This window comes from Dendrobates tinctorius, unplaced genomic scaffold, assembly GCF_039654945.1.
Source record: "Dendrobates tinctorius isolate UK_male_01 unplaced genomic scaffold, ASM3965494v1 ptg000030l, whole genome shotgun sequence".
NCBI classification, from domain to species: domain Eukaryota; kingdom Metazoa; phylum Chordata; class Amphibia; order Anura; family Dendrobatidae; genus Dendrobates; species Dendrobates tinctorius.
This window is the reverse complement of record NW_027361698.1, coordinates 12,517,631-12,529,733: the sequence shown is the minus strand read 5'-3', so window position 1 is coordinate 12,529,733 and position 12,103 is coordinate 12,517,631. Positions and strand designations below refer to the sequence as shown.

At 43.7% G+C, this 12,103-nt stretch overlaps 1 protein-coding gene across 6 annotated transcripts in view; it reads right to left on the bottom strand.

Annotated features, from left to right (window-relative positions):
• The window catches only part of PRSS12 (serine protease 12), a 497,636-nt gene that overhangs the window by 105,329 nt on the left and 380,204 nt on the right, over window positions 1-12,103 (bottom strand). For all 6 annotated transcript variants that reach the window (XM_073571862.1, XM_073571866.1, XM_073571863.1 and 3 more), the window contains one exon: window positions 4,102-4,243. In XM_073571862.1, coding sequence (XP_073427963.1) covers window positions 4,102-4,243 — 142 coding nt within the window. The remainder of the gene's footprint in view (window positions 1-4,101; window positions 4,244-12,103) is intronic.

The window sequence follows — 12,103 nt, the reverse complement described above, 5'->3', positions numbered from 1 at the left end:
CTTTCAAGGGTTGATTGAAAAATTGTCTGCTTTCTTCCTATATTTTTCCTTGACTCTCTCAGATATTGCGTCTAACACCCAATTATTTAGAAGAATGACCGACATTTCCAATTACAATTTTTAAATAACTTTGCAATACATTTTCAATAAAAATAAAAAAGCTTGCAAAAAGTCCTAATAAAAAAGTGCGCTGCCATTGTAACACTAACTGTGTAGTCCAATCCTGCAGTCATGCTGCCATTACTGATGAGCGAGTGTGCTCGTTACTGGTGTTTTCCGAGCATGCTCGGTTGTTCTCCGATTATCTTAGGTGTGCTCGTAAATTATGTCTGAGTCCCCGCAGCTGCATGATTTGCTGCTGCTAGCCAGCCTGAATACATACAGAGATTGCCTGTTTGTTAGCGAATCCCCACATGTATTCAGACAGACTAGCAGCCACAAATCATGCAGCTGCGGGGACTCAGACATAATTTATGAGCACGCCCAAGATACTCGGAGAACACCCGAGCATGCTCGGAAAACTCGAGTAACAAGCACACTAGCTCATCACTAGTTGCCATCAATCTCTCATTTACTTCCTACTAAGAAGTTTGGGACACAAAGACAATGAAATGACTGCAAAGTTTACTGTATTATCATGGAAACACATAAGTCTGCATAGGGGCTGTAGACGCAAAACGGGAGAATTTTCATTGAAACAATTTGGAAGCGGACGAACTGCAGTATCAGACATAGTCAATGCACCTGAATGGCAGTTTTTTATTTTATTATTGACATTATTGACCTTAACATATACAGTATGAAATTTTACAAATGATAAACATCATAAAACTAGACTGAATCTGTGTGGAACACGAAACATTAATGGCAGGGATTAAAATATTAAATATTTCCTATATTTTTGGGTAAAAATTGTAAAGAGGTGGTCTAACTGACAAAACGCATTTCATTCAGCGCCTTCTGAATTAAGAATTGAGAGTGAAGATTGGTTGCATAGAAAGCTTCTCAGTCTGGAAGACCTGTCCTGCCCTGTGTTTAAAGAAGCAAGGTTTTTTCCTCTTAATTTATTGCGATCATATTATATAGCACTGGGTACTTACGATTGCTAATTTTGACTTTCTCCCCAGCTACTTCTTTCCGTGCTTTTTGTAGAAAACAAAGTCCTGCTGTTGACATTTGCAGTGACTCATGAGTCAAACAGGGAAAATTGACCTACTGTTTCTACATAGAGCTTAGAAGAATTCAGCTAGTCTGCTTTTATTCACACAATGTGTTAGCCCTTATGAAAAAGAATAGAATTATCTGGGTAGAAGGGCAAAATGAGCAATTGTAAGTACAGAGTTCAATATAATATGATGATTGTAATATATTAACAGGATAAAACTTTGGATGGGAGTGTCTAACCAATAGATCTGAATAAGTACAGAGTGATATATAATTTCCCCGGTGGGGGTACTGCAGGGGAATTGAATACTTATTTCTAGGCATCCAGGATGATCACAGCTGATCACTATGGTTCTGTGCAGGGGGACACTTTGTGATTAGCTCATTGTCAACGAACTCATTTTAACAATCAAGGTGTTGAACCTCTCTAAGTTTTGTAATTTCTAATTTATAAAAATCCCTAACAATTCTTTTCATAATAAAATGTATCTACAGTGAAGATTATTTGTACATGTGTTTTTGTTTTTCCGGTCACAGGTGTCTGTAAATCACTGTAGCATGGCAGTATTAAATTTAGTGTGTTTTCTCAAACGCTTGTCCTTTGACATCTCTTGTGTTCAGTGTCTACCAACATCGTATTTCAGGTTTCACCCATGCCTCAGACTGTCTAAATGTTGTCAAATTATGTAGCCAGTCTTCAGACATTATGTAATATATTAAATAATGGGTGCGATCTTACGTAATGCCTGGCTGTGCTGAAATGTGATAGCATGATATATTTAGCGTCTTAATGGGTCTTTTCTAATTTGTAAGACAGTCCTTTAATGTGATTTAGCTGCTGACGTCTGCTCAGCTACATATAATGGCATTGTTGGCCGCAGGAAACAATCTTCAGTCTGCAGTAACGCACTCAAGGTTGGATGGAAGGGGGGATATGGGGCTATCCTTTTATTTTATGCATATAGCTTCCATGTCGCAGCAATTGATCAATGTCCAGAAAGTTTCTTCATAATACGCATCTCACTTAGCAATGCTTATTTGCAATAATAATCCAAAGCATGTGTATGGAAAAAGTATTGAAATATCCCGTGCTCTCTGGGGAAGGATTGCATTCCCTTTAAGTATGAATAAAATCCCTGATGTCTGTGCTTTCTATCAACTGTGAAGTGGTAAGGAAAGTTACATTTTCACACTTCATTATTCATGTTTCTGGACATTAATACAGAATATAACTTTATAATGTTGGAAAAAAAAAATCAGTTTTACAATTATATAAATGAAATGAGTCACAGCGATCTTCAGTATGTATGGCTTACATTTAACAATTGGTCTGGGGAAAGTATTTTTTTTCTTTATTTTACCAAAAAGGTTCGGTCGTGAAAAATTCTCCTTTGATCAATTAAAAATGTTTTCAAGCTTTTGATTTCCACAATATTTATAGGAGCACAAAATCGTCAGCACAAAACTAACTGTTCAAACCAAGCATATCATCTTGTAGGGAACTTAGTCCTAATTAAAAAACCTCTGCTATCCAATCCATATAATTGATATCATTCGAACTGATAAAGTTGCACCAAAAAAGGGGAAAAATCTCAAGTAAGATCTAACGTAATAGCAGGAGAAAACTCCACCATCTATAATAAAGTATTACTGAAAACTGCCAACAGGTGGCGCTATAGAGTTCAAGTCCTCTTCCTCTCTGAAGAGGCAATTCGCATACTGAAAAATACAAATACGAAACAGTACATACAAAAAATAGTAAAATTGAAGGTGAAGACTCAAGTATACAAAGGCAAGGGTCTAAACACATAATGTAAGGAAGTGCATCGTAGAGAAAAATATATATATGCAATGTGTATACTATCCGTGATTGTGAACACAATGCTCCACCAATCCTATGCCAAGAAGGTCAATGTTTTATGAAAAGTAAATGAGTCACAATTAAAGTGATATTGCATAGAAGACCGTATAAAAAGTCTAAAAAACATTCCAAAGTGTTGTAAATATAAAAAATCCTATGTCTTACCCATGTCCATGTGCCACATGGCTGCAATCGCGACATGCATTTCACGTGGGCTTCTTCAAGCGTTGTTTAAAAAAATCGTTCTCTATTCTAATATGCTAGTGAGGTCATTTGTGTACCCTGGATGTGGCCAACAAGCCCATGTATTTGTTTTCCACCTATATATCTTCATCCTTCTATGAATGGGGATGCCGGCAGCTTGGAGGAGGTTGCAGGACTCTGGTCTGGCAACCATGAACTTCCAACAAAGCTATTGGATCAGGGTCCTGCAAATCCTTTTGCTCAACTCTAGCCCAAAAACTTTAAACAGGTGAAAGTAAACTTCAATTCAATCCAATCTAGACAATCCTCAGGAATATAAATTGTCCTCCTAATTCGGTTACTTACCTACTGTGTAATATAGGTTTGATGACTAAGGTCCTGGCTGATTAGCAGACAGAGAATTACAGAATATATTTGGATATACTTGTAAATGATCTATAATAAAACGTTACTAGACCTAGTGGTACACCATTGTTTTTATCTATGCATTAGAACATGAAAGTGTATTATCTGCAAATCACACTATTCACACTCCTTACCATACTACAGCAGGTATCTTAAATACTGTAAATTAATGCAGTGAAGATTACATTAGATTTACATACTGATCGGCAAAACAAGATGTCAAAATAAAGTGCAAATTAAAAAAAATATTTTTTTTTGTTTTGTTCTCATATTTATACATTGCAATTGATATACAGAAAACAGATCAAGATATGCACATGTTAATAGTCTATTTCCTGGACAGAAATCTCTTTCCACTTGTATAGTAATTTATGGTTATTAATGTACAATTCCAGTTACTTGAAAACCTCCTTTGCCTCCTGGAAATATACTGCCTGTCAAGGAAGAGCTCCATTTGTTGGACTTACTTGTAGCCAAGTTGCCGGCACACAACAGACGCATCCTTATCGGTCCATCCATCATCACAGATTGTCCCCCACTGGCCATTGAGATAAATTTCCACACGCCCCTCTTTCTTGCTTTCACCATCCATCAACCTCAGAGGAGGACCTGGAAGAAAGGCAAGATACTGAGATAAAGACAAGAGGATGCAAACAGAAACTGTACACTTCATATAAGAACTATATTAAATGCAGTAAAAGTGATTTATTTTCATCTTATTATGCAAGAAAAGTAGTATTTTTTAGAACATAGGAAAGGAAAAGGTTCAATATACAGTCAACAAATAACCAGCACACTTACAATATGTTCACGTATAGAGAATAATTAATACTTTTTATTACCTGTGGATGGAAAATCCAAAGCGTATTACAGTAGTAGCAAAGAAGTTTTTTCAATCAGCTGCATGTCGATTTTTTCTGCAGATTTTGACATTTGATTTCACCTTTTGTATCGCCTAGGATGAAATCAGCAGTGGAAAGGAACAAAATGTTTCTACAAAAAATTGCTAATTATGATCTAGTTTTTCTTAATGAAGATTTTCATACACCTGACATTCATGAACGTAATGAATACTTTTCTGTCTCCTATTTTTCTGATGCCAAGGTTAACCTGCTTTTTAAACAGTAAACCAGTTTCAGTCATATATAACTTGGTTCTATGATGTCTTGACCAGGCATTACATAGATATACTGAATATGTGGCCACATATAGCATAAAATAAAGTTGTATGAATCATTTCAATGTACAAAGCAGCAGGGGCTGGCTGGCACTTTTCATCCTGGGGGGCAATCACAAGGCAGTGGCCCTCCAGGTGCTTTTGCCCTGCTTATCTCTGGCCACTGCATTAAAGCAGCAGAGATAACAGGCTTTAATAACAGGCTGGTACATAGATATGGGAACAGAACGGAGCTTGCTGAATATATATGGGAGCAGAACCAAGCTTGCTGCCTACATAGATACTGTAACAGAAGCAAGCTGACTAGATAGACATGAGACCGGAACAAAGATTGCTACGTTGATAAGGAAACTGACTGGAGCTTACTACAGAGATATGGGAGCAGAACAGAGCTTACTGCAGAGATAAGGGAGCAGAATCAAGCTTGCTGCCTACATAGATACTGTAAAGGGTCTGTCACACTAAGTGATATCGCTAGCAATATCGCTATAACGTCACTGGTTTTTGTGACGTTATAGCGATATTGTTGGCGATATCGCTACATGTGATACTTACCTCGAGAACATCCTGGACCGTTTCTCGTCGGGCGCTTCCTCCTGGGCTTCCTGTGGCGCCGACAAGCAACGCGTGGACGCGGGCGTAGGACGTCAGGATCGCCTCGTCTGACAGGTAAGTAGCGACCCGCGACCCCTGCTATGTCGCTGGTGAGATCTGCCTGTGTGGCAGCTCACTAGCGACCACTTAGCGATGCACCAGCGATCCTGACCGCGTCATATCGCTGGTCGGGATTGCTGGTGCATCGATAAGTGTGACAGTACCTTAATAGAAGCAAGCTGACTACAGAGATATGGAAGCAGAACCGAGCTTACTATGTCTACTACAAGATACAGAAACAGAACCAAGCTTATGGCATTCATATTATACCAGAATCTACATTACTACATCGATACAGTACCAGAACCAAGGTTACTGCTTAGATATGGAATCATAACTTAGCTTACTTACAAACATACATACAACTCCAGAAACACGGACATGTAAACACATAGTATGCAGGGGCATTGCTAGGGTCCTTAAAGATCAAGGGCCCAAGCCCCAAAGTGCATGTCGCCCCATAAGACTAACCTTTAGCCATTTAAAATAGCATGTATATATAATTACATTATACCACTGTTGCTACCCAAAAACACACAATGTAAAGACCAATATGATCAATATTACTACTATAAAAGGCCAAAGCAATACGTCTGCACAATGCCCACTCTACTATCACCACCACACCGCGAATACATAATATAATATGACCATTACCTCTAAATAACAAAACACTCTATTCAAAGACCAATGACACCACCATACACCTTCCACTACATAATGACTGAAACACATTAAGCTGTTACTAAATAAATTAAAAAAACAAAAGCTACTAAAAAGAGCACTAGTCCCACCTTACAGGAACCCTATATTTGTAGATACCAGTCCTGCAGAACACACACGATTACAGTCAGGGCTGCCACTAGGAATTTTCGGAGCCCCATACTGGCAAAATTTCCGGGACCCCTTGAGACTCCATCCAGGCTCCACCCCAGTTCCGCCTCCACACCTCGAGCCTTCCACAATCCCACTGCCCACTCTTGGAAAAACTCATCTTCTACACCACGTCCTCACCAATCTGATATTAACAGTTCCCAGCAAACATCAGATCACATACATAACCAGCAGCTTTTGTTTTGGCCAAAAGAATTTTTAAGCCACTACCACAACAAGGTAGACTCTTTAGGCTGGGCCATATTCTACTCTTACTTATGAAACATTTCCTAAAATATCCAATACTCTTTAGGTTTATTTTTATTTATTTTTCTTTAAGGGAATGAGTTGCATATATTTTTTAGAATGACCATTAATACCATATACAAGGTACAAAAACCATCACGCTATGACCAGACCATGTATTACCACCACATAGCGACCGAATAATACCATATATAAGGAACAAATACCTCCATACCATGACCAGACCACATATTACCATCACATAGTGACCAAATAATCTCTACATACAGGGAGAAATAACGCCACACCATAACCAGATCACATACTACCACCATATAGTGACCGAATACTACAATACAGATCATTAATAAAAAAAAACACAACACTAATGCCATTATACACAGGAGCTTTGTATATAGTGTCAGTGTACAGGTAATACAGTGATCACCAGTGACTTTATACACAGGAACTCTGTATATAGTGTATAGTGTACAGGTAATACAGGGATCACCAGTGACATTATACACAGGAGGTCTGTATATAGTGTCAGTGTACAGGCAATACAGTGACCACCGGAGACATTTGTGACGCCCCCAGGAGTATGGTCGCCACAGTGGCATTGCCTTCCTCCAGGGAGGGTGATGGCAGGCTTGGAGGCAATGAAGGGTCTCTCTAACAGTTAACCATGTCATGCAACACAGGTCCCACTCCAGGCCAACAGAGGGAGCTCTGAACCAGAATTGCGGGAGGAGTGCTCTCTGAGGGCCAGGAGGGGAAATCAGGAGTTAGTATGAGGAGGGCAACGTGTGTAGATGTGTGGAGAGAAGCTGGAGGTTGAGCTGAGGATAGAGAGCTCCCGCCCAGTGATAGCGCATGATATGGAGCCTGGTCTCCACGGTTGTATGGATACTGAAGGTCCTGCAACAGAAACCAGAGGAATAGGAAGCTGTAAATGCTCGATTCCAACTAAGACTCGGAGGCACAACAGCGACGGGTGAGCCAAGAGAGATAGAGGGCTACAGCTGTCTGCCATATGAGGTAGTTCTAAGAGAAGATAAGAAGGAGGAACTTCAGTGTAACAAAGTACTGCATGTACCTCAAGCCAGCGCTAGGAAGGAGACTACACAACCCATCTGATAGAGAGATCCCTGAGTTGCTTCCAGGCTAGCCTGCTCCTGTGCCATCTGTAACCAGGACCCTGGACTGCGTTTGCCAAGTAAAGGTAAAGAAACTGCACCCTGTTGTGTCCTTGCCTCCTTCCTGCAACATCCTCAGCACTGCTATATCTCTGTGCCAAACACTGCACCCTCTTCCTAAACACTCCGCTACACTGCCCTGGGACCAACAGCCCTACCTGTGGAGGGCTACAACATCATTGCTGCACTACACCATCTGTCCCAGAGGATCTGTCTGCAGCGTCGGCTTAACACCTCCCTTGCTGAACACCACAGGTGGCGTCACGAATCACTTATAAACTTTATTTCCAACTCAACCCCTTTTGCATGGGCGCCCAGGGCCACGGACGGGGTCATCGCTGCTGTGACAATCCCCTCTGAGAGACTGGCCCGGTACCAAGTACCCCACAGCCCTGGGAGGGCGACCCATTTTGGCGTCACAAACAGGATTACGAAGCCCGGTGTCCTCGGGTCCTGTGTGCCAGAGACTGTGTTGTGTGCTATAGACTGTGTGCGAAATTGGCGCCATTGCCGCCATTATCCCGCTGATTGGCACGCGTGGGAAGAAAAAGGGGAAGGCCTTCGTGGGCGGAGCCAGCTGAGAAGCGCGAAAGGAGAAGAGCGCACGGGAAGTGAAAACCTGAGGCCTGCAGTTCCGGCGTCCCCCGGAGAAGCAGCATTCGGTAAGCAAGCGCAACCCCGCGGCCTGGCCCACGTTAACTAGGGGGGAGAGAAAATGTCTGAGGACAATGCCAATGTAGCGGCGGATGCTCCCGCTAACCTCCCAGCGATGCCAGATGCAGGGTCCAGCGCAGCTGCGGCTCCAACGGCGCCACTGAATCCGGCAGCCAGCGCTGCCTCCAGGGCACTGCAAGAATCAGCGCCCACCGCAGCAGTCCCCATAATGCAGCTGTCTATGCCCTATATACCGGGAGCGGGCTGGCTACCGCCGTACTCGGGTGAGTCACATACCCTGAGTGAATTTAAAGAGAGACTGTGCAGTTTGTTTGAGGTGTATCCTCTATCCGAAAGCCAGAAGGTGAACATTCTGATTGGGCAGCTAACAGGTGCAGCACAGAGAGAAGTAAAAGCCTGGCAGAACACTGATAAAGAGACTGTTAAAAAGATCCTGGCTAAGCTCAGAAGCACCTTTGACACTCGCACTGCAGCTGAAATAAAGATGAGATTCTTTGGATGTAAGCAGAGAGCGCAGGACAGTATACGGGACTATTCTCTTAACCTGCAGGATGTGCTGCGAGCCGTCAAGCAGATTGACCCTGACAGTGTGAAAGATGGAGACGGACTGTTAAAGGAGCAGTTTATTGAAGGACTCCTATCCAGTACCCACAGAGCACAGCTGCGCATTATAGCCCTGCAGAACCCTGACCTGGATTTTGCAGACTTCAAGGACAGGGCTATCTGGGTGCTGCATGAACCAACTGTCAGCCGTCCAGCGCCCCCTAGGCGCCCAGCGATCACCTACCTCCAGGAAGCAACATCTTTCCCTTCCATCCCTGTGGAGGCTGATGTACAGACTCTGGATAAAGATCCCACAGAAGAGCTGCGTCTTCAAGTCCAGGAGTTGACCAAAGGTATGGCTGCACTTACTAAAACCTTGCAGTCTCTGCAGGTGTCCTCTAAGGAGAAGATCCAGCTTGCTTCCAGTCCAGAGGATGTCCCGTGGCTCTGGAAGAGGAGAACCTCGCCACTCCTAGGGAGGAACAACGATCGCTATGACCAGAACGGACGTCCCATCTGTTGTCACTGCCTCAAAGCAGGCCACCTCGCAAGATTCTGTCCTTTAAACGAGTAACCCCTGGGGCAGAGGGCCAACTCCCAGGAGTAGGACCACAAGGCCCAAGGAACTGGTGAGCCAAGTATGTTGGAGGGAGACCGATCCTTCCAGTGGTGATTGACGGCATCCCCATGAACGCTTTGCTGGACACTGGCTCCCAGGTGTCCACCATGCCCTATATCCTCTATAAGCGGTATTGGGCTGACTCTGAACTCACCCGTGGCCCAAGTGATGAACTAACAGTAGTTGCCAGTAATGGTCAGTCTTTACCACAAGTGGGATGTAAAGAAATTACTGTTAAAGTGGGGAGGGTGAAGTTAAAATCTCAAGGTCTGATAGTTGTGGATATTGATCAACGAGAATGTAATCCCATGATGACTCTTGGTACAAATGTCATTGAAAATTGTCTTTCCGAGGTTATTGTCTTGTTGCAACAGTTGGCTGAGACTGCTGGTTCCAGTGAACGAGTCCTGCAGAAGGAGATCAAGGCCCTGATGCAAAGACAGCAGGTAGAACTCTCTAGCAGAGAAATTGGCAGCGTCAGAGTGAGTATGCTTTCCCCATTACAATACCCCCCAGATGTGAAATGTTGATTTGGTGTCATGCAGCCATAGGCCTCAGAGGAAAAGATTACCAGGCAATGGTAGAACCAGTGTACTCTGATAGCAGGCCCACTGTCCTGACAGCCAGAGGGGTAGTGGATGTCCGTAAAGGGTGAGTACCTGTACGCCTTTTGAATTGTGGGGAGGAGGAGGCCACAATACCTCGGTATGCCACAGTTGCTAAGCTTCTCACTGTCAGTAATAATGCAATGCAGGCAGCAGAGCCCTTGGTCTCATCCGACCAGGTGGAGGACAATGGCTCTGGAAAGCAGCTAGAGGACTGGTGCCAGCAACTGCAGGTGGGGACTGACTCTACACCTTCATACCAGAAAAATGGAGTTTACAGGGTGACCCAGGAATATGAGCGGGTATTCAGTAAACACCTCCTAGATTTTGGGAAGGTAAAAGGGGTTCAACATCATATCCCCACCGGAGATCATCCACCCATAAAAGAAAGGTACCGGCCTATACCCCCAACACAATACCAATGTGCTAAAGGTATGTTGAGAGAGATGAAGGAAGCTGGGGTTATCAGAGACAGTTGTAGCCCCTGGGCAGCTCCAATAGTTTTTGTAAAGAAAAAGGATGGTACCATGAGAATGTGTGCTGATTACAGAAAAATTACAGCATTACACATAAGGATGTCTACCCATTACCAAGAATTGAGGAGTCATTAGCTGCACTTAAAACTGCTAACTATTTTTCCACCTTAGATCTCACTAGTGGGTATTGGCAGGTTCCCGTGGCAGAGGCAGACAAGGAGAAAACAGCTTTTTCCACCCCAATGGGTCTCTGAGTTCAACTACATGCCATTCAGGCTCTGCACCACCCCAGGAACATTTCAACGGCTGATGGAGTGCTGCCTGGGACACAAGAACTTCAAGACGGTCCTGTTGTACCTTGATGATGTCATTGTTTTCTCCAAGACTTATGAAGACCATCTGAAGCACCTGGCTGAGGTGTTTGAAGCCTTGTCCAACTTTGGCCTGAAGGTGAAGCCTTCCAAATGCCACCTCCTGAAGCCCAAGGTTCAGTACCTCGGTCATGTAGTGAGCGCAGAAGGTGTGGCACCGGACCCTGACAAGGTCACAGTCATCCGGGACTGGCCGAAGCCCAGCAACCTCCATGAAGTACGTCAATTTCTTGGGTTGGTAGGCTACTACCGAAGGTCCATCAAAGGCTTCACTGAAATAGCCACTCCTATGCAAAATCTTCTGGTGGGGCAGTCCAAGAAAGCCAAACAGAAGAGTTCCATATTTGAATGGACTGAGGAGTTGGAGAGGTACTTCACCCGACTGAAGATGGCTCTCACAGGGGATGAAGCTCTGGCCTATCCAGATTATGACAAACCATTTGTGTTGTATACTGATGCCAGCAACGTGGGACTTGGAGCAGTACTATCCCAGGTACAGGATAGCAAATAAAGAGTGATCTCCTACGCCAGCAGGAAGCTTCGTCCCACTGAAAGGAACCCAGACAACTACAGTTCCTTCAAGCTGGAGTTCCTCGCCATAGTCTGGGCTGTGACTGAAAGATTCAAGCATTACCTAGCTTCAGCCCAGTTTACCATCTCCACGGACAACAACCCATTGACTCACTTGGAAACTGCAAAACTAGGTGCACTGGAGCAGCGATGGATGGCTCGGCTGTCTAATTATGAGTTTACCATCAAGTACCGAGCAGGGCATAAGAATGCCAATGCTGATGCGCTGTCCAGAATGCCTAATCTGCCAGATGCAGGAGAAGACCCTGAGGCTCTGGAGGAAATTGAGTTACCTCCCTTCCACCGGCCAATTGCGGCCCAACGTACTCAAGGAGTGAGAAACAGACGGTCTGGCTTGAAAGAGGTCACCCTAAATCCATTGCCCCATCATGACTGGGCGGAAACACAGGATAGTGACCCTGCAGTCCGCATGGTGAAGGAGCTACTGTCACAAGTTGACTCAC